The sequence below is a fragment of the Theropithecus gelada genome, chromosome 5, assembly GCF_003255815.1.
Source record: "Theropithecus gelada isolate Dixy chromosome 5, Tgel_1.0, whole genome shotgun sequence".
NCBI lineage: Eukaryota > Metazoa > Chordata > Mammalia > Primates > Cercopithecidae > Theropithecus > Theropithecus gelada.
In genome coordinates this window covers 55148629-55170410 of record NC_037672.1, presented here as the reverse complement: position 1 = coordinate 55170410, position 21782 = coordinate 55148629, and the positions used below count along the sequence as shown (strand labels likewise).

At 34.4% G+C, this 21782-nt stretch overlaps 1 protein-coding gene across 5 annotated transcripts in view; it reads left to right on the top strand.

Moving 5' to 3' along the window:
• The window catches only part of PTPN13 (protein tyrosine phosphatase, non-receptor type 13), a 223063-nt gene that overhangs the window by 87531 nt on the left and 113750 nt on the right, over positions 1 to 21782 (top strand). For all 5 annotated transcript variants that reach the window (XM_025385716.1, XM_025385719.1, XM_025385718.1 and 2 more), the window contains exons 6-7: positions 4311 to 4398; positions 11935 to 12498. In XM_025385716.1, the coding sequence (XP_025241501.1) occupies positions 4311 to 4398; positions 11935 to 12498 (652 nt within the window). The remainder of the gene's footprint in view (positions 1 to 4310; positions 4399 to 11934; positions 12499 to 21782) is intronic.

Here is a 21782-nt window from a genome sequence, read left to right as displayed (position 1 = left end):
GTAGATATCTCAAAATTTTCTTTAAGGATACTGTGTAGGTAGCATTTTCTCAATGAAGACTAGAAATGGAAAATTGAATTTCTTCTTCTAATATAAATTGTTTATTTGAAACAATACTTAAAATTTAGAAGCTCATTGCAATGAGTCTAGATTTTGTGAGAGTTATTCCCAAAAATATCATAGAATAATAGCATGTTTGAGCTGAAAGTATCTCCTCTTGTTTTCTTTCTTAGATCTTTTCCTAAGGAGCTTTTAGCAAATGGTTATACTGTGTACACCCAGAAAAAATGTATTAACATGAAAATGGGTTTTAGAAATATTTAAATGTACTTTCTGTTGCTTTATACCTATTTCATGACCACTCGTTTTTCTGGATCTTCTAGGTATTTCCCAAACCTTCTCTACTTTCTTCTCTGAACACTGCTACCTAGTGTATACAGGAAATCCATGCTTGTATCCCTGCCAGATTTCCCCAAGACCCGGACTCTTCTGGTTTTTCTCTTGTTTTGGATATGAAGAATCCCAAGAATAACAAATGCCATATCTTACCTGAAAGTCCCACCTTTGTTCTGCATTTCTAAGGCTGTATTTTATCTTGTTTGCCCTATCTGATCTGGATCTATATTTTATCTGCTCTTATCCTTAGGGTTATAGTCCCAGAGTGTTGGTCCCTCTTCCTTGTACAGGTTACAAATTGACCACTGCCACACAGTGTTCTTGTTAGCTTCCTCAGAATTCCTTATCAGTAGGGATTTAGTTCCCATCTTAACCAGGATGTCAGATGGCTGCCAGGAATATATTCAAATTCTGCACAATTTTTCAGTTGATGACAGGCCCAGAGATCTTCTAGACAAATGGTTTGTAAACTCTCCCCCAAGAAACCTTTGTGGTTCTATAGTGAAGGGAAGTGTAGGAAGTAGAGGCTGAATAAATGGAGTTCTTGGTTGCCCATTTTCCCTCTTTAACTGGAGCAGCTCCAGTTTTATTTGATCTGTTTATGTTTCTGCATATGATTTTTTTGGACAAAGGTAAAGCTATTAAAAAATCTTTGAAAACCCTCTGTCCAGACCAACATTTCTCACATTGTTTTCAATATTTTTGTTTTAAAAATTCCTCTATGACCAAAGAAGCTTGAGAAAAAATTATTTAAAGGAAATTCAATGTATTTTCACTGGAGAACTTCTTAGAGCCTTTAATGTACTAGACTATATTACTAACCTTCAAGAAGAATAGACATGTAAATGAAGCATTTCCCAAACTTACTTGGTCTTTGAGGTCTTTTTTTCACAGACATTCTCATAAGGCTAATATTCTTTAAAACTTCACTTTATGGTTAAGGAAACTGATACCCAAACAACTATGGGATTTGAGTTCTCTATTAGTCAGTCCAGGGACTTTTTTATTATACCACACTTTCTCTAAGACTCTTGTGCTGTTTGCTAATTTTACTCCTATAGTAAAATTGTGAGAGATGTTTTTTTCTGTCTTTGAATGAATATTTTTTCTGTCTCCATAGAAATTCTATTACCTATCAATAATTGCCCATATTACACATAAAATCTTCATCCCTTTAAGGTTTAGCATTTAGTTCTCGTTATTATAGTGGATCTTTGTTGCTCATTTATGTATGAAACCTGTGCTAAGGATTGTAGAAGATAAAAATTGGAATAAAGTATTTGATCTAGGTGCTCTTATCTAAAATGCCATAACCATTTGCTTAATTATAAAATGAAAGAAGGCTATAAAAAGATACATAGTAAAAATTTTAACAGCTATGAGAGTTTAAAGGAAAAGGATACAAATTATGGTTGCACTGAAAAATAGCACTTTGTAGCCGAGCATAATGGTGCATGCCTTTAGTCCCAGCTACTCAGGAGGCTGAGGTGGGAGGACCACTTGAGCCTGGGAGGTCAAGGCTATGGTGAGCCATGATTGCACCACTGCAGTCCAACCTAGGCAACAGAGTAACGCCCTACCTCAAAAAAAAAAAATTAAAATTAAAAATAGTACTTCGAACTATATCCTGTAGGCTAGATAGAGTAATCTTGGCAGAGGGAAGTGAACCTGGATAAAGGCTGTGAAATGGGAAAACAGGGATGTTTGGGGAACAGTATGGCATGGGGGTGTATCGTGGGGTTATTTAATGGGAGAGAAAAATAGAAGGATCAGTTGGAATCAGCATGTAGATAGCCTCTCTTCACAAAGACAAATTTTTACTAAGTATAATCATGCTCCCCTTACCTTTCTGTTGCTCTTCCTCATCTCCTAGACATCACTGGGTAGAAGTAACTCCAACAGCTACTGTTTTTTAAGTGTTTGTTTACTTTGTACCAGACACTATGCTAAAGGGTTTATGTGCATTATCACATTATTCATCAAAACAACCTCAATTTAATAGAGATACTTTTATCCTCATTTTAGAGGGCATAAAACTAGGGCTGAGAAAGATTAAATAACTTACACATAGCCACAGATATGGTAAATGATGAAGACATCATTGGAACTGGGGTGTTTCTGACCCCAATGTATTCCTTAAAGCTTTTGTTGTCTCCAGTAGCTGATAGAGTGAGTTAGTCTTTCACTGGTATGAAATTCATTGTAAGTGAGCATCATTCTTACTTAAAATTAATTAGCATGGGGTAAAAGTCAGCAAGCCAGCTTACTTGTCTAGGTTTTTCCACTGATTTAATGTTACAATATTTGGGCCACAGTTTTACTTATCTGCAAAATAGGAATAATATGTATCAATCACCCATATTATCAAACTGTTGTAAAAGTAATTATTTCCATATTAATGAGCTGCTTTGTGGTCCTTAGAAGTTTCTTCGCTATTTCTCCTTTTATTTGTAATATGAGGATAATATTGTCTACCATATGAGGTTGTTTGAGGATTAGATAGCACAAAGTATGTGCCTAGCATATATATTCAATAAATAATAGTTAGTATTAATAGTAACTAACTTCAATGCAGGAATTTTCAAAGATGTGGGATGTTTACTGTCTTTTCAGTCACTGACAGTACAGTATAATCTGGACTAATATCATTCATGCAACTTAAATGATAACATTATTTCAGCAATACTTCCATTTACAAGTCTTCTTATAGGTAGAAAACATAATGCTTGAGCCTTGAATATACTACCTTAAATAGGTTTTTAATCCATACTCCAGCAAGATTCCCTAATGGAGCAATATTAAAACATTTCTGTAGTATGTGCGAGTGTGTGTGTGTAAACAAATATGTATGCATGCTCTTGGTGCTAGATTTAAGTAATTTATTTTCACCATTCTCTCTTCTTCCATTTATATTGACATTTCTCTTCTAATTGGCCACCAGAATGAAACAGTGATCTGTTCAATTTTTTATCCCTTATAATATGGAGTTTGGCCTAATTTGACATACTTTATTTCAAGCAAATACCCTTGGCTAAAGCTATTAAACTTTAAGACTACATTTTGTTTTAATGGGAACTTCAAAGAGCATTGATTTAAATGTGTTATCCCTCAGAGGGTCCATTTATAAAGACCTAGCATTTCTCGGCCAGGCATAGTGGATCACACCTGTAATCCTAGCACTTAGGGGGGTCAAGGCAGGCAGATCACTTGAGGTCAGGAATTCAAGACCAGCCTGGCCAACATGGTGAAACCCTGTCTCTACTAAAAATACAAAAATTAGCTAGGCATGGTGGTGTGCACCAGTAGTCCTAGCTACTCTGGAGGCTGAGGCATGAGAATCACCTGAACCTGGGAGGCAGAGGTGGCAGTGAACCGAGGTCCTTCAACCTGGGTGACAGAGTGAGACTCCATCTCCAAAAAAAAGACTTAGCATTTCTCAAATGTAATTTCTGAAGGGCAAGATCTATAAAATTATTTCTGAAAGTAATTTAAATTCCTGAATTCATAGTTATAACCAGGAGAAAGCTTTATTATACCCAAATTAATGTGATTTTTAAATTATAATCTAACAAGAGTAGTTATTGGTTGGGGAAAGAAGACGACTTCAAGTTTACTGTTTTCAAATAGAACTCGTTTTAACAAGTTTAATCTGATGGTATTTTCTAGTTAGTAGGTTACTCTTCAGTCACTGCTTCTTCCCTTTTAATTTTCTGTAATGAATTGGCCAGCACTGGGCTACATAAATCTTATCCAAGAATACAAATTACCCTACAAATACAATAGGACATAGAGTCTCATTATTTAATATTATATCCTCCAAAAACTGTGTAACTAGTGTCATTCTGTAAACAGTTACTGTGAAAACAAAAGGGAGATCCTTTTGTCAAACTTGATTTGTTATTACCTGTGTGCAGACAGACCAGCTTTCCTGTAACAGTGAACAAAAACCTGATCGAAGCCAGGCTATTCGAGATCGATTGCGAGGAAAAGGATTACCAACAGGTAAGGGTATATTAATAGGAAATTTCTAGGCTTTAACCTTATCCCATTGTTTTCTTTACAAAAATTATACTTACCTGGCTTTGAAATCTGGTAATTGAGACGATGATTAGAACATAAACGTACAAAGTGGAGTTAGGGAATGGACAAGAATACTAGCTACATTAAAAAATAGCTTCATTAAACTTATACAGAAAATATTATTAATATAGTTAGAATTCCCAGAGTAAATTATTTCCCTTTCCAGTATTGGTATATCAATAATAATATTATTTATTTACTTTATCATGGTATTTCATATTAAAAATATTTTATAAAGCATGACTAAATAAACACATGCATATGTTTATGAACATAAACACTAAAACAAGTTTCAGAAAGTTTTTCTTACTGCACTGTGATATTTTGTATCATATTTCTTTTTTTTTTAATGCTAGTAATAACCCACTAAATAGATATTACCATGGAGTTATCAAATACTACCTTAGGTCATGTGTGATACTTAGTAAATACAAACTAATGATGAATAGTGGTTTTCCTATTTGTCAGTAACATTATATAATTATGTATCCTATGATAATTAAATTTAATTTTTAAAAAGAAATGAATGGAAATTTCAGGCCAAGCGAGGTGGCTCATGCCTGTAATCCCAGCACTTTGGGAGGCTGAGGCGGGTGGATCACCTTAGATCAGGAGTTCGAGACCAGCCTGGCCAACATGGTGAAACCCCATCTCTACTAAAAATACAAAAATTAGCTGGGCATGGTGGCAGGTGCCTGTGATCCCAGCTACTCGGGAGGCTGAGGGAGGAGAATCGCTTGAACCCTGGAGGCAGAGATTGCAGTAAGCTGAGATTGCACCACTGCGCTCCAGCCTGGGCAACAAAGAGTGAAACTCTGTCTCAAAAAAAAAAAAAAAGAAAGAAAGAAAAGAAAAGAGGTGAATAGAAATTTCAAACACTTGAAATAAAAGTAAATATAATTTTATGTGACAATTTATTTTTCACTGTTAAGTTTCAGGCATGGCTTATTTATAAAATAAACTTTTGATTTTGCTGATTATCTTTGTTCTCTTCTTATCAAGCAATATTGAGAATCACGATAATCTAAACATTAACAAAAATACTTTTTAGATCTTGTCTTAGATCTTGGGGCTAGGTAGAAGTAAATGTACAGGTTACTTAAATATATTCTAATTTATATACTTTAATAAAATAGATGAAAAAGTTAAGAGTTTAATTTAATCAGAACATCAGAGAAAGCTGTCTTATTTAAAACCTATGAGCAACTCTGGTTGTGAAAACTAAACGTAGACCTTAACTATCTGGACCAAATGTTTTGCAGAGTCAGAACTCTCATATCTGAGAGGAAGGAGTGTGTAAGTCAAAGAAAAGCAGTAAAATTGTTTCTAAGGGAGTGATTTTGTAATGGTACAGTTAGTTAAGTATCTGTTTTGGTGCTTCCATTGTAATTATTGTGAATAAAGATTATCTTTCTGAAAAGATATTTTAGCTTTCCTTTCATTGGTATAGTAATTTATTTCTGGTTAGATCAGGGTTTTTTTTCTAATACATACGTGATTAGTTTATATGTGGGCCAAAAAAAATACAGTGTGGTGACAACTTTGAAAGTATTTTTAATCCTTTCTTGCAAATATTTCCTTCCGATACTTGTATGCCCATACTGTACTTTTGTCACTTTGTTTCTGTAGGTAAAAATCTGTTTATTTTTATAGTATTCTAGGATTTGAGATAGTATATAGTGTAAACTTTGGCACTAACAGTAGCAGCAATTTGTTAATTGATCAAATTTTCGGTCAGTCTCCTATTTTAGAATCGAATAATAACAGAAACTTATAAATGAATGTCAATAGCAAGCTGAAAGAATCTTTTGGGAGATATAATGAACATTTTAATAAGTGGAACGTTAGATTTAAAAGACATTGTTGTTTTTCTTATTTATCTTTTTCTATTTTCTCCCTCTCTTTCCTCTCTCCACTTCCCTCTTTTCTTTCCTCTCTCCCTCCCTCCTTTTTATTTGTCTTTCTTGTTATTTCTCTGACCTCTTTCAGCAGTTCCCTACTATCATTTCCTACTACCATTAAGTGGCCATGTTATGTAATTGAAATTTATTTGTTTATTTGTTACTTCTTGATTTAATAACTGTAATGTTGTATTATTAATTTTTGCAGACAGTGTATTTTTTCTAAGAATAAAAAATATTCATATATATTTATTTATGTATATATGACTCCCATTCTATCTCCCTTTCCATTGTGGGTCTGTAGAAAGAAAAAGGGGAGCCTTGAAATATTTATCAAATTAAGGATTATCAAATGCTAACATCGTTTAGATTTTATTACTTTCAATGATTCAGAGGCTTAATGTTTCAGAAATTAATTGTTACAGAGTATTTTAAAGATAGCAATTAAGAGATTTTACTGAGTCTATACCGACTTGGTAACATATTTTAAATAGCAGGTTATTTGTCATTTACATATATACATATATTTGTTTCATAAAGGACATTCATAAAAGTTAAGCTTTCTGGACATGTAGATGCTGGGGATAGGGAAAACCTACTATCTTAAGTACATTAGTTTTTATAGGTGTTCAGTGTCTATTTGTTAATTGAACAAGAAAAGGTTTTATGGAAATACTAGATTTTGAAGTGTAATATATTTGTACTATAATTATTTAATAGTTCCATAAAGAAATATGTGAAACTATGGTTTATTTATTTAGCCTATTTTAAACAATAAGTTGTATGTAAAAGAAAAAGAAAACATCTTGGCTCATATTATTAGACCATTTTCTTATTATAACAATAAAAACATCAGAAGTTTTCATTCAGATTTTAATACCTTTTATTTGTAATTTTGTTTTTATAATACTAAGAAAGATTTAGTATTACTGTCTAATAGTTCCTTAGAATTCTTATTATTAATATACTGTTCTAATACAGATAAGGAAGCATTGACTGTCAGGACTTTACAAAATTAACAGAGAAATCAAATCCTTAAGTAGATTGTTTGTTGATTTTATCCTCTAATAGTCATATTGGAGAATAAAATCTCCCTTATATCTAAACTCAAGAGAATTTGTGAGTGATTACAATTAGTCACTCAGGATAAACCAAATTTTGTTTAATGTTTCTATTTTTTAGTAGAGTTAAAAGTCCTAATACTGAAATAATAGTCTTATTTGGATAAAATATAAGGGAAGAGTATTCCTCAGACCTTCTTAGCCATCATTGCTTTGCACAGTAGTATTGCACAAGTGTTCTTTTCATTTACCTTTTACAAATTTGTAAAACCTTATTTTAAGGACAAAATCAATATAAATATATTAGTTATAGCCATTACCAGGCAGAAGTATTCAGCAGCTAATAGTCAACTGCATACACTAATTTTAAAAGTTTAAGATTGAAAAAAAATTATCTCTTGAAGAAGTAATTCTTCTAAGACACCTAGGACACTTGGCAGTGCCAGTTCTTAACTGTCAATGGTCAAATGCAGCAAAGCAACCTTATGATACATTATTAGTAAAACATTTTCTTCAACGTGCACCAACCCAAAATCTATATGTGGTGATAGCATTAGTTTATTAGGCTCTTGACTACAGTCTTTAATAAAGAAAATGTTAAGATGGACAGTGAGATACAGAATTAGATGGAAAGAAGTATGCAAATTTGGGGATAATGCCTTATACCTAGTGATTTAATTGTTCAGCTCAAATACAATAAAATTTTTTATCTATAAGTAAATGACCTTAAAAGGTCTCTTCTTATATCTTACCTCCGAGATCTGTCACAGAAGCTAAGGCCTAAACTAGTGGGCTATCTGCCCCTGCTTTGTTACCTAATACTGCCAATGCTGATAAAATAGCTTCACTGAGCAGAAAGAAATCAAACATTTCCTGCCAAGCTTAAGGTGGAAACTTAAACTATTATTCAGATCAACATGGTGGTGCTTCAGAACTTAGGCATATTAATAATATCATGTTTTTTTCTTTTAAAATGCACTTGTACACATTTGTGAGGACACATGGGGACTTGGGGAGCCTCTTTCAATATTGAAATGTCATTTCGAACTTTACTTCTAAGAGATGTGAATGTTTGAGTCTGGGTGAAGTGAAAGGTGAATGATGGTATCCAGTGTGGGATAATGTTAATCACATATAACAAAAATAGTTAAAACACAGTGTAATTTACAAGGAAGTTTTTTTCAACTTAAATAAATGGGATATGTTCTATTACAAAGACTTTTTATACTCTTGAAATCTTACCCAAGGAATACAAGTATGAAATCTTTTATTTGTAAATAAAGTCTATTTATTGTTTCCCATTTAGCTTTTAGCAAGCTATGCATTCTCCAGAAGGAAAATGCTTAGGGCCACTGCAGTGTTATAGTCAAGCAATAATGTTAATTGAAAATAGGGTGATAGCAGCAGAATTAGAATACATGAAATAATAAGATATCTTTGAGAATTTAAATAGCCATCATTTACTGATGGATTTGATATGGGGATTAAATAAGGTAAAAGATTTAAGGATGGTGCCCATATTTCTGTTTTGAACAATCAGTTGAGTAATTGGGCCATTTATTGTAATAGGAAAGACTGGGGGAAAATGGACAGTTCTGGATGTGGGAAGCAAAAGATCAGTTTTGAGCATGTTGCATTTGAGGGTCTTCTGAAATGTAAGTAGAAGTTTCATTACATGTGATTGGAACTCCCAGAGGAGGTCAGTGCTAAGCGTATCAATTGGGAGTTGTCAAGGTATAGATGATATTACTGCCTTGTTAATGGAAGAAATTACATAAAGACAAAGTGAGTAGATGGAATTCTAAAACTGACACCTGAGGAAATCCAACATTTGGATATCTAATAAGGGAAGAAAAACCAAAGACTAAGAATGAGCAGTCTGACAGGTAGGATATATAGGTATATAAAGAGGAAAAGATTGAGTAAAGAATGGTCATCATAACCAGTTGTTACTGAGAAGTACAATATGTATACCAAAATGTCCATCTGATTTGGCAAGCAGAGATCATTGGTCATAACTAATGAGAGTTGCTAATGTATGGAGTAGTTGGAAGCTGATTAAAATGGGTAGAATAATGAATGGGAAGTAAGAAATGGGAGACAGCAGTAGCTAGGGGGAAATGTGGTTAACAGAGGAAGAGTTTTGTTTGGTTTGGTTTGACTATGGGAGATATTAGATTATGTTCACATACTAATGGGAATATTCAATAGAGAGGAAGAATAATGAAAATATGAGGAGATAGCAACAGAGAATTAACCATAGAAGTAAAGACTTTGATAAAGCAAAATTGTGAGGGGAGAATCCAGGATACATATTGGGGATTGGCCTTCAGCTGGTAGGAAATTTCATCTTTTAAGATGGCAAAGAGAAGAGTAGACATAGGTAGCTCACGCCTGAGATCTCAGCACTTTGGGAGGCTGAGGCGGGAGGATCACGAGGTCAGGAGATGGAGACCATCCTGGCCAACACAGTGAAATGCTGTCTCTACTCAAAATACAAAAGCAAAATTAACACGGCGGCGGGTGCCTGTAGCCCCAGCTACTCGGGAGACTGAGGGAGAATGGCGTGAACCTGGGAGGTGGAGCTTGCAGTGAGCCGAGATCGCGCCACTGTACTCGAGCCTGGGTGACAGAGCAAGACTCAAAAAAAAAAAAGAGTAGACATAGGTAGTATAGAATTACTCATGGAAAGATGAGAAAGCCCTCCTCCAACAGCTCTGGTTTTCTTGGAGTTATGACAACAGCATCAGCTAAAAGAGTAGGGAGTTAAGGAAGAAAATGTGAAGAATGAGGAAAAGTGAAACAGTCATTGTGGAAAGTAAACAGACTTACTATTAACACGTGGTGTTGCGTGTACAAAGTGATTGAGTATGAATTTATGGTGTTGCCACATACCCACTTGTTTGATGTTTTTCCAAGTTTTAACTACTTTTTGGTAGTCAAGGTAGCAGAATAAGGCAGATGGTTGAGTTCATCTATCTGGTTTATGGTCCTTGAATCCTTTCCATTCTTTTTTTTTTAAAATATAATGTGTTCTATCAATTTTCAAGAATATGTCTGTTCTCTATTCAATAAAATTTTTAAATTAATGAGTTCCGAATGTGGTTTAAGAATATAACTTACCGCTAAAATAATGTAACACAGACATATGTTTATCAGTTTTCAAATTATCTTAAGTTAGAAGCTGGAGTCTGTGACAATATGTATTTGGATGTGGTATGGTATATTTCTTGGTGTTCTTTATTTGATGTGCCCAAAATATAGATGTTATCCTTATTTACACTTCAGTAGATTCATGGGAGGATGAGGTACAATAAAAGCACGATGTTTTAATCTTATGCCTAAGCAATTATTTGCTGCCATTCTGAAATGAATTCACTTTTTAAAGATTTTTTAAGGTAAAATTTGTGTTCAGAGAATTAAAGCTTATAGTTGTTACACTACAGAGGCAATTGATGTCTTTAAATAAATTAAGCAATTTATTATTACTAAGAAGGTTTTAGTCGTTATTTTATATTGTATAGCAGATAGATTATCAAAAAGATCACAGAAGGTAGCACAGGAAATCTTCAGTGTTTATGGGCTATTGAGTTAGTAACTATAAAGTATTTACCCACATTTCTTTTTTCAGTAGTGGACATATATATGATTTTTTGTTGAATCTATGGATTCACAAAATTACTGGATGGACATTTTTGATATGTGTCACATTTATAGACCACTGCCTTTAAAAAAAAGTAAAATGACTACTGATTTTAACTACCTCAGGAACTAAAGAATAAGAGTTGGTACTTTATTACAAATGGCAAATAATGGTAAATTATGTTCTAGAGGAAAAAACTTTTTTAGTGCATGAAGGTCTGCCATGGAAACATTAAGTTTCTTTCATAACTTAAACACAATCAAATTATTTGGATTTCAAACACAATAAAGTTTTCTGAAAACGTATCTAATTATAGTAAAATTGTGATACTTAAGAATTCCAAATGCTACAATCCTGTTTCCATCCAGAATATAGCAAGTATTCTTTGTTTCTTCCTTAAATGTATTTATTTAAAAGATTGGAATATACCTGGGCTTCATAGTGATATGACATAATGTTTGAGTTATACCTGTAGAAGTTCAAGTAGTTCACTATACATTCCATTATTGCCTCAAATCATTTCTTGGATAGTGAACATTCTTCCAAACTGGATAGTTGTCTGCTTTTTAAAACCAAATAATTCACATTTGATGAATAGAAAATAATACCACTCAAAAATGTCAGTTCAGTATATTGATTTTATTAGATAAGAGACGATGAACTATGAAAAGTTATGCAAACATAGCATCTCTTTCCTCTTCCATTATCACCATCACCACCATACCATTTCATCTCTGGTCTTCCATTTGGAACATTTAGGAAATTGCCACCACTTTCATTGTCAATAGTGGATTACATTTCCATTTATTTTCTAAAAATTCTGTGCATACATGATAGATTCTTATCATTCCAGGGAGAAGCTCTACTTCTGATGTACTAGACATACAAAAGGCTCCACTCTCTCATCAGACCTTTCTTAACAAAGGGCTTAGTAAATCTATGGGATTTCTGTCCATCAGAGATACACAAGATGAGGAGGATTATTTCAAGGACATTTTATCAGATAATTCTGGACATGAAGATTCTGAAAATACATGCTCCCCTTACCAGTTCAAAACTAGTGGCCCAGAAAAAAAACCCATCCCTGGCATTGATGTGCTTCCTAAGAAGAAGATCTGGGCTTCATCCATGGACTTGCTTTGTACAGCTGACAGAGACTTCTCTTCAGGAGAGACTGCCACATATCGTCGTTGTCACCCTGAGGCAGTAACAGTGCGGACTTCAACCACTCCTAGAAAAAAGGAGGCAAGATACTCAGATGGAAGTATAGCCTTGGATATCTTTGGCCCTCAGAAAATGGATCCAATATATCACACTCGAGAATTGCCCACCTCCTCAGCAATATCAAGTGCTTTGGACCGAATCCGAGAGCGACAAAAGAAACTTCAGGTTCTGAGAGAAGCCATGAATGCAGAAGGTTAGTAATTTTGTGCATGTTTGAGAGAGAATTGAAGTATTTTAAATGTTTTTTCAAAATAAAGAAGGGTTATTAAATTATTCCACAAGTCTTATTTTCACTGCCAAACATTTGTACCCTGGTTAATCTCGTACTTCTCTGTCAATTTCTGTTCTCCCTTCCATCAAAACCCTAACTGAAGTACTCTGCTTCCACAAAGTCATCCCTAATAAACATGCCCAGTCATGTTATAGTCTCTCAATATTTGGGGTACCATATTTTTAGATTGTAAGCTTCTCAAAGGCAGGGGGCATATTTTCTACTTCTTTTTGCTTAAGTTCTCCACCGTACCATCTACCATGCACTATCTCATGGGAAGCTTCAGTAAATAACTGGTTTGTGGAAATAGAAAGCAGTTCATCAAAGTCAGCAGTGCTAGAGAACCTGAATAGCATGGTTATGGTGCATTGCTTCTCAAACCACCAGCTTCAAATTGCAAATTTTGGGGTGCAACTGTAGAAGATTATAGTTTACTTTGTCTGGAATAAAGTTTTGAATCTATATGTTTTGAATCATAGTACATTTTAGGTTTACAGAGTCAGCCTAGGTTTGAATTAGTTCCTCCATTGGTAACTATGTGGTGTTTACTTGGGCTTCATCTCTCCAAGTCTAAATTACCCTATCTACAAAATGGGCTTCTCAAAGTAGGTTAATTAGGTAATGAATGTAAAGTGATTAATATTACATTATTAGTGTGAGTAATATAAAAATAACTTTATAAATGGTAAATTCTTATTCTAGGGGAAAACTCTGTTTCAAAAATACTTGATTTCACACACAAAACTCAATATGTTGATTGGAGTAAAGTTATGTCCAAGACACATGGATAGAGGCTATTTTCAGTATAAATAGTTGTGACATATAGATAGAGGCTATTTTTAGTATGACTATAAGCAAGAGAAAAGAAGAGAGAATTTTTAATCTAATTCTGTACATTTTTTAAGATTTGAGTTTTATAACTGCCCTTGCTTCCTAGACAAATCCTAGGACATAGCTGATTAAAGACAACTTTAAGATGCTTTCTAGTTCAAAGAAAAGAATGACATAATTAAGGGTCATATTTATTTTTAAGGTCATTGTTCTAGTGTAATTTTTTTATTCATACATTTTCTTTAAAGTACTCTAAAGGTCTGTTGCCCTGTTACTTAAGTTTTAAGCATAGCTCTGGAGCTGAACATACTTTCTGAGTTTTGCTTTACTTCGAGTAAAGGAAGCTGAATATACTTTCTGAGTTTTGCTTTACTTCGAGTAAAAGAAGCTTTGCATTTTTTTTTTCAATTTCAGGAATTGAAAATTAGTAAAGAGTTTGAAATTATGGAGGAAATTATTGAATACTTAATTTATATGGGTTCCTATATAACATGAATTTTTTAAAAACATTAGCCAACTTTATGAGATGGTTACATATAATCTTGATCAAAAACTTTCAAGGATAGAAAGTAAAATTTTAGAAATGTGTATTATACACCACTTCACAACTTTTGGAATTGTGATAGCAAAGAGATTAGGCACTTTCTATGGTTTAAAAGAAAAATCTCCTTTTTTATGTTGTACAACAGCTAGTATATGAACATTAATTTAGTCTGACCTTCTGTCGAACATGTCATCATGGAAACAATTATATGAAGAAATCTTGTCCATTGTGGGGAAAAAAAACCCTTCAATGATTCAATTAAATAAAACCATTATAGTTTTGAAATAGAAATAATGAAGGTATGTACCAATCTAGATGAATATTTCTAACATTTGAAAGGCTGAGTAGTATCTTTTTTTTATTGTGAATATTAAAAATGAAATTATAGGCCAGGCGTGGTGAGTCACACCTGTAATCCTAGCACTTTTGGAGGTCAAGGTTGGAGAACTGCTTGAAGTCAGAAGTTTAAGACCAGCCTGGGCAACATAGCAAGACCTCATATCTACAAAAAAATTTTTAAATTATCCAGGTGTGGTGGTGCACACCTGTAGTTCCAGCTACTCAGGAGGCTGAGGTGGGAGGATCACTTGAGCCGAGAAGTTCAAAGCTGCAGTGTTGTGTCCTCATGCCACTGCACTCCAGACAGGTCAACAAAATGAGACCCTGTCTCTAATGATAGTAATAATAAAATTGGCCAGGCACAGTGGCTCATGCCTGTAATCCCAGCACTTTGGCAGGCTGAGGCGAGTGGATCACCTGAGGTCAGGAGTTCGAAACCAGCCTCAAAACATGGAGAAACCCCGTCACTACAAAAAAAAAAAATACAAAAATTAGCCAGGCATGGTGGCACATGCCTGTAATCCCAGCTACTTGGGAGGCTGAGACAGGAGAATCATTTGCACCCAGGAGGCAGAGGTTGCGGTGAGCCAAGATCACACCATTGCACTCCAGCCTGGGCAACAAGAGCGAAACTCTGTCTCAAATAAAAATAATTATTGTAATTTCTAATTTTTTTCTGTGTGATCTAAGTTTCAGAATATTCCTTGTCTTAATATTTGGTAAATTAGTAGTAATGTGAATTAGCAAAGCTTGAGATTTTTTTTTTTTTACACTTGAACCTTGCTTTGAGAGTTAAACAAGAAAAACATCAAACATTAATGGAAACGTATTTAATCTGTTAAATTATACCATAATAGTCTATTTAATATATTTCATTTATTTTTCATTACCAATAACAAAATGTATTAGACTATTGTACCATATGATTCTATTATCTTCTCAGATCATGTGTATGCACATGTGTGTAAGTGTTAAGGAAACTCAGACCATCTTATTTCTACATATACTTTTATATCTGCAAAGATGATACATAATTCTTGTAGAGCCTTATTTGTTCAAAAGGTAATTACGTATTTGATACATCATTTTCAGATTTAGAAATTTTGTATTTGTTATAGGATGCACAAACAAAAGAAAAGTTTTTTTTTTTTTTTTTTTTTTTTTTTGAGACGGAGTCTCGCTCTGTCGCCCAGGCTGGAGTGCAGTAGCCAGATCTCAGCTCACTGCAAGCTCCGCCTCCCGGGTTCACGCCATTCTCCTGACTCAGCCTCCTGAGTAGCTGGGACTACAGGCGCCCGCCACCTCGCCCGGCTAGTTTTTTGTATTTTTAGTAGAGACGGGGTTTCACCGTGTTAGCCAGGATGGTCTCGGTCTCCTGACCTCGTGATCCGCCCGTCTCGGCCTCCCAAAGTGCTGGGATTACAGGCTTGAGCCATCGCGCCCGGCAAGAACAGCTTTTTAAAAAAAAAATGTGCTTTGAATTGTTTGATATACGACAATCCTGAAATCTTTTTAACCAGGGTTTTCAAAAGCATTTGCTCTCATGAAGAACCTACCCATTATTCTCCCAGAGGTTATTTTACAACCCAGTTAAACAAACACCTAAAAATGTTGGATTATTATGGAAATACACTACCTTAAATCTCCACTATTATATAGTAACTTGAAAGCAGCAATAAATTATGTTTGCTTTAGACTACAAGCATTAATCAAAAGGAATGTTAGAGGTTTAGAATTCAAAAGCACTAATTCTTACTAGTTATTTAGTTGAGTAACCTGCTGGTCTTATGCTTTCATTTTTCTAAAGGTGAGGTAATTTATGTTGCAAACAAGGCCAGGCGCGGTGGCTCACGCCTGTAATCCCAACACTTTGGGAGGCCAAGGCGGGCGGATCACAGGTCAGGAGATCAAGACCATCCTGGCTAACATGGTGAAACCCCGTCTCTACTAAAAATACAAAAATTAGCCGGGTGTGGTGGTACATGCCTGTAGTCCCAGCTACTCAGGAGGCTGAGGCAGGAGAATCACTTGAACCCAGGAGGTGGAGGTTGCAGTGAGCCGAGGTTGTGCCATTGCACTGCAGCCCGGGTGACAGAGCAAGACTCCATCTCAGAAAAAGCAAAAAAAAAACAAAGATATGCAAGCAAACGTGCAGATTGGTAATAGGAAGATTTTAGCTACTATACAAAAAAAAAATAGAAAATCATATAAATCCCATTTTTCTCATTTAATTCTCATGAGAGACAGGCTTCACAGATCCCTTTTATATGTGATAAATCAAGCAGAACTGTAAATATTAATGTACACATTTTATTGTACACATTTCTTTCTTAAAATATTTGTGTTTTAAAAGTTAAATGTTTTCTACAATTTTTGTGATCTTTAAATTTGGCAGCTGCTAATGGGTTTCAGTAATTATAGAATTAGAAGAAGTCTTAGAGCACATGTTATCCAAACATATTCTTGGGCTTGTGGAGATTTAATAACATACCCAAGATCACATAATGAGTTAATGATAGAGTTTTATTATTTCAGAGATTGTAGATTTTCATCATGGATTTTCAGAATATCAGTCTTAAGGATTTCCCACTACATGTGACTTAAAAAAAAAAAAAAAATGTATTCCCACATTCCTTGAGCTGATACAATAATTGGAAGAAACAAATTGCTAAATTTTAATTTTTTTCTTTGGGTGTACAAGGAGGGTTATTGAGTTAATAAGAAAGTTTTGTCCTCCAACCTCTGATACATAGCTTTTTCCTTAACCTATGCCCCATTCTCTTCAAAGGATCCTTTACCCAGATAATCTCCTCAGCATTTCCTCAGCTAACAACATCAACCAGCTAACTAGCACAGGAGACACCAGACCTTCAAATCATGAGATTTCGAAGTGGAAGGAATCTGGATACCATTTAAACCAAACATCTCATTTTCAGAGGTCCAGAGAAGTAGACTAGTTTGCCAAAGGAGATACATAATTCATAATTCATAACAGAGCTGTATTTTGAATCCAAGTCTCTAGAGCCCAATTATAGGATTCTTCCACTCTGCTGTCCTGATTTAGAGAAGAGACCAGATACATGTCAGATACATGATTAAAAAGATGTTGTTACTGCCTGGGACATTGGACATTCAACTAACTGCCTACCGAGTACCTTAAGTCTCTCCTTAACAAAATTATATACTTTTTAATACAGCAAAACAAGATAGTGTTATGAAAGAAAGGCTAAAAATGAGGCACTTTTGGTTCTTCATTAAACCATACAGTGCAGGAGTTAAGCTGGAACTCCATTATGTCATCTATTGTAGTAGATAGTATTTTGGTGGGATTCTACTATTGTCGGATCTTTAAGGCAGCTAATCCTATGACTGACCAGATAGACTATAAATTATCAAAAAGCAGTAATTGACATTAAGTGGTCTGATTTCTTTGGGAACAAAATGAGATAGGAACAAAGAAGATCTCAAGAAAGAAATTGTAGTTGAAATTGAAAACATATAAGTAGAAGATTATTACTGTGATTATTAAGTTAACAACTTTTCAGATAGTTCTCCACATATGTAAAGCAGTACGAAAGGGGCAGGAAGAAACATAACTTAGTTTTCTCTTGTGAAAACTAGTTTTAAAATTTGATGTTGTTCTTTTTTACTTCATTCTTTTAATTCTACTTTTTTTCACCTCAGCACAGGACTATCTAATTCTCTTCTTTTTTCTCAGTATTTTATTTTCTACCTCTTCAACTCCCTCCCAAGATCTGAGTAGTTGTTTGTTTTCTAATAAGAGTATCTGACAAATGTCTCTTTCTCTCTTTCTTGTAATGTGATTACCATACACGCCCTATCCATTGCTCTGTGGGTTGGCAGTAGATTCCTGATTATGAGAGATTGACTTGGAACCAGTACTGTGAGTATAGTATGAGCAGTACTCCCACACCCTGGGTGGGGATCATGAATAGCATTTGGCTTCCAACAGTTGCAACTCCTCTGCATTCTGCACAATACTAGAAAGGAAAGTATGAAGAACAGATACAACTAATTTCTACAAAAGTGGTTATGGTTAAGTGTTATTTGTTTAATGGGTTGTTAATCAACTTAGTTCACATCAAAATGAAATATTGTTTTCTTCCTTCTAGTAGTGTGATCTCTGGTCCTAGTCTAGTTTTGCTATCCTGTGACTGCCCTGTGAACACAGCTTAGACTCTGTGTTGTGCAACTAGAATATGTAAACACTCAAGTATGGGAACCCATTCTCATTTGAGGAACCTTAACAAAAGCAAAGGGATGAATTTATAAGTGTGTGAGTTCAAGTATTATATGTGGTACTTTTAGTATTTATAATTTCATGGAGAGTTATATATTTTTCCAAAACTTATTTTTCTTTTTTAAATTCCAAAACTAGTAAGGATGAACTATTTTAATTTTTACTACTTTACTGTATTTCCCTTTGAATAGCAAGAAAAAAATGATTATTATTTAAGTTACTCCATGAGCTAAAATAAATAATTTTAATATTCAGTTTTTATTTGATTTATATCAGTTCCACAGAAGTAAATGAGAAGCAGGGATTTTCTGTAATATTGGTCAAATATCACATGTATTTCAGGCATTAATGACTTAATTACTAGATTAAGAAAACTGAAGTATTAGATTATAAATGAGATGCAAATATATTTTGTGTCTCTGAATTATAATGTAGATAGAATCAATGACTTAGAAAAGAAGTGTCTACTGTGTTTCTATGGCTGGATTTTAAAGAGATTTGTAATTTAGACCAGTATTGTCCAACAGAATTTCTTCAATGGAGGAAATATTCTATATTTGCACAGTCCAACTCAGTAGCTACTAGCTACGTGTGACTATGGAGCACTTGCAATGTAGGTAGTGCAGCTGAGGAACTGAATATTTTATTTAAACTTACATAGTTACATGTGGCTAGTAGTCACCATATTGGACAGTGCATCTTTAGACTATTCCCTTATGACATTAGGTCAATATAAAATACCAACAATCAGTTGAGAAAAGACCGGTTTTAGAACCATTTGGGAGAAGTTGAGCAATAAATTGTTATTTAGTTTAAGAATACAACTGAGAATATATATTTACTTCTCTTCTTTTGGATTATCCAAGTGGAAAAATAAAATTACATTTTTTAAATACTAGAGAAAATTGAAGGTCAAACCAATACAGACTTTCCAGTGTCTGTATTCATGATAACGTGAGATCAGAGTTCACAGAAATAATACGCTCCTTTATTGGAAATGAGAGACCTAATTTAAATCTACCCATAGCATGGTTCACATAGACCCAGTTTGGCTTTGACATGCACTCTAAGGACAGATTGATATGTCTTAAGAAAGATTGAAAATTGATCTTACTAACAATGGACATCATCACATTTTTTAAGACCCAGCAATTTTAAACTTAAGTGTTTCCTCATTTCATCGCAGTCCCCTTGTCTCTCCATTTGTCTCTCTGCCATGCAAGTTTGAATATGTTTATTCTCTGCTGTCAGCCATTTACCAATGTTCCATCACCTGAACAGGATAAAATTCTAGCTCCTTGGATCATCATACTTAAGGTTCCCCATGATTATGTCTCTCACATCATCTTTTAGCATTTCCCATATCAGACCTCACACTATCATTCTCTCCCTTTCTCTGTCTCTCCCTCCCTCCCTTTTTCTTTCTCTCCTCCCCACTCCCTTCCTTCTTACTCTTTTACCCTCTTTTCCTCCCTCCTTGCCTCCCCAGCTCTGAATTTGTGTGTATGTAGAGAAAAGAAATACACACACACACATACATACACAAACACACATGTATGTGGATGGATGGATGATTGATTGATTGATTGATTGATCTACCTACCTACTTACCTACCTACCTATTTATAGACCATTTTATATTTCCTTGCCTTTATTCACACAGCAATCTGCCTTAAGACTCAAAGCTTTCGGACATTGGTGTTTCAGGAATCTTTCTCTCACCTTCCCAGTTTAGGATGATGATGGGCTGTTTTTCTTTCAGGAACTTGTCTTTCCTCCTACAGACCTGGAAAATTTGGCCTGGTCTAATTCATAGCTGTATCCTTAGCATCTGCCACTACACCTGACATATAATAGGTACTCAGTAAGTGTTAATATAAACGGAGTGTTACAATGTGGCAATTAAAGTATTTTAATATATGCAGTGGTGCTATTTCAGATAATGGGTTACGACAATATTCTCTGGCAAGTTACACATATAGTGAGAAGAAATCATACCTCCTCTTCCTCTGTTTTGTCCAACTCTAAGAGTAAACTCACATACTTTTCACATATAACCTGAACAACCAACAGAGAATGTAATTGATTTCCTGTTGAACTCTGTACTCTTTGAAAGTTTTGAAAAGGACAATGAAGTCACAGTGAATTCTTGAAGATTCTGGAAGAATGATACAGTGAGCCTAGCCCACATCACAGCCCAGCTATGCGGCTACTGTATCACACAAGACCCCTAGAGAAGGAGGTGGAAACTGTTCATTCTTTTTGATATCCCTACTCTGCATATATTTTGGATCTATAGAGTGACCAGCAGTTTACGGAGCATTTCTCCATACATCTTTCATTCCTTACATACATTCACACTTGTATGAGCTTTGTTCACCCAGGTTAAAAATTTTATTCATTATGTCTAGCTCTCAAGGGATTTAGAACATATTCTACTGATTGCAGTGTGGTGTAATATGGAATACAGTAGACTAGTAAACACATAAAAAAGACAGTCGCTAATCTCCCAAAATTATTCTCCCATAAAGGAAGCATAGAAAATAACACTTAATGTATGAGTACATAATATTATTACTGTGTTTTTTGCTTTGTTTGGAAATTGAAATATTTTGTTAGGACCCATATCCTTAAAAATGTGGGATTTTAAAAACTGTTTTATAGTTCTGCACTACAAAAGCAGTCATTTTATTTCTCTTCGAAACTTGTATCTGTAATTAGGGTCATGTATTAAAGGTAAAGAAATGTCAAGGTAAAAGTGGTTATTTAATTCTTGTTGCAATTGGCTGAGTCTCACTTTCTGCATATTACTTGTCTGAGCTTGAATATGTATCACTTGTAAATGGTGTTTCTAGATTACAATTTATGCTGGCTTAGATTCATTTTAATGTGAAAATTGTAGACTTGAATGTTTCATTTGAAATAGCTTTATATAATCCGGGAATATTATGCAGGTCTTCATAATCCAAGTCTGATCTCCTAAACATTTAAACTCTAGTGTACATGATCACATGCCACAACTTTGTATGATAAAAGTGCTAATTGTGTTAAGTGGTGGCAGAAATTGACACTCTTAGTTGTCAAGAACTTATGGCAAAACACACTTGCCTGTTGAAAAACTGCTTTTCATTGTTGCTGTATAAATGGCATCAATATAATAGAGTCACTGTGAACTTTGTTCAGAGGACAAGATTACAAGTAAAGGCTAATAAAATATTTGTTAAGTTTTTA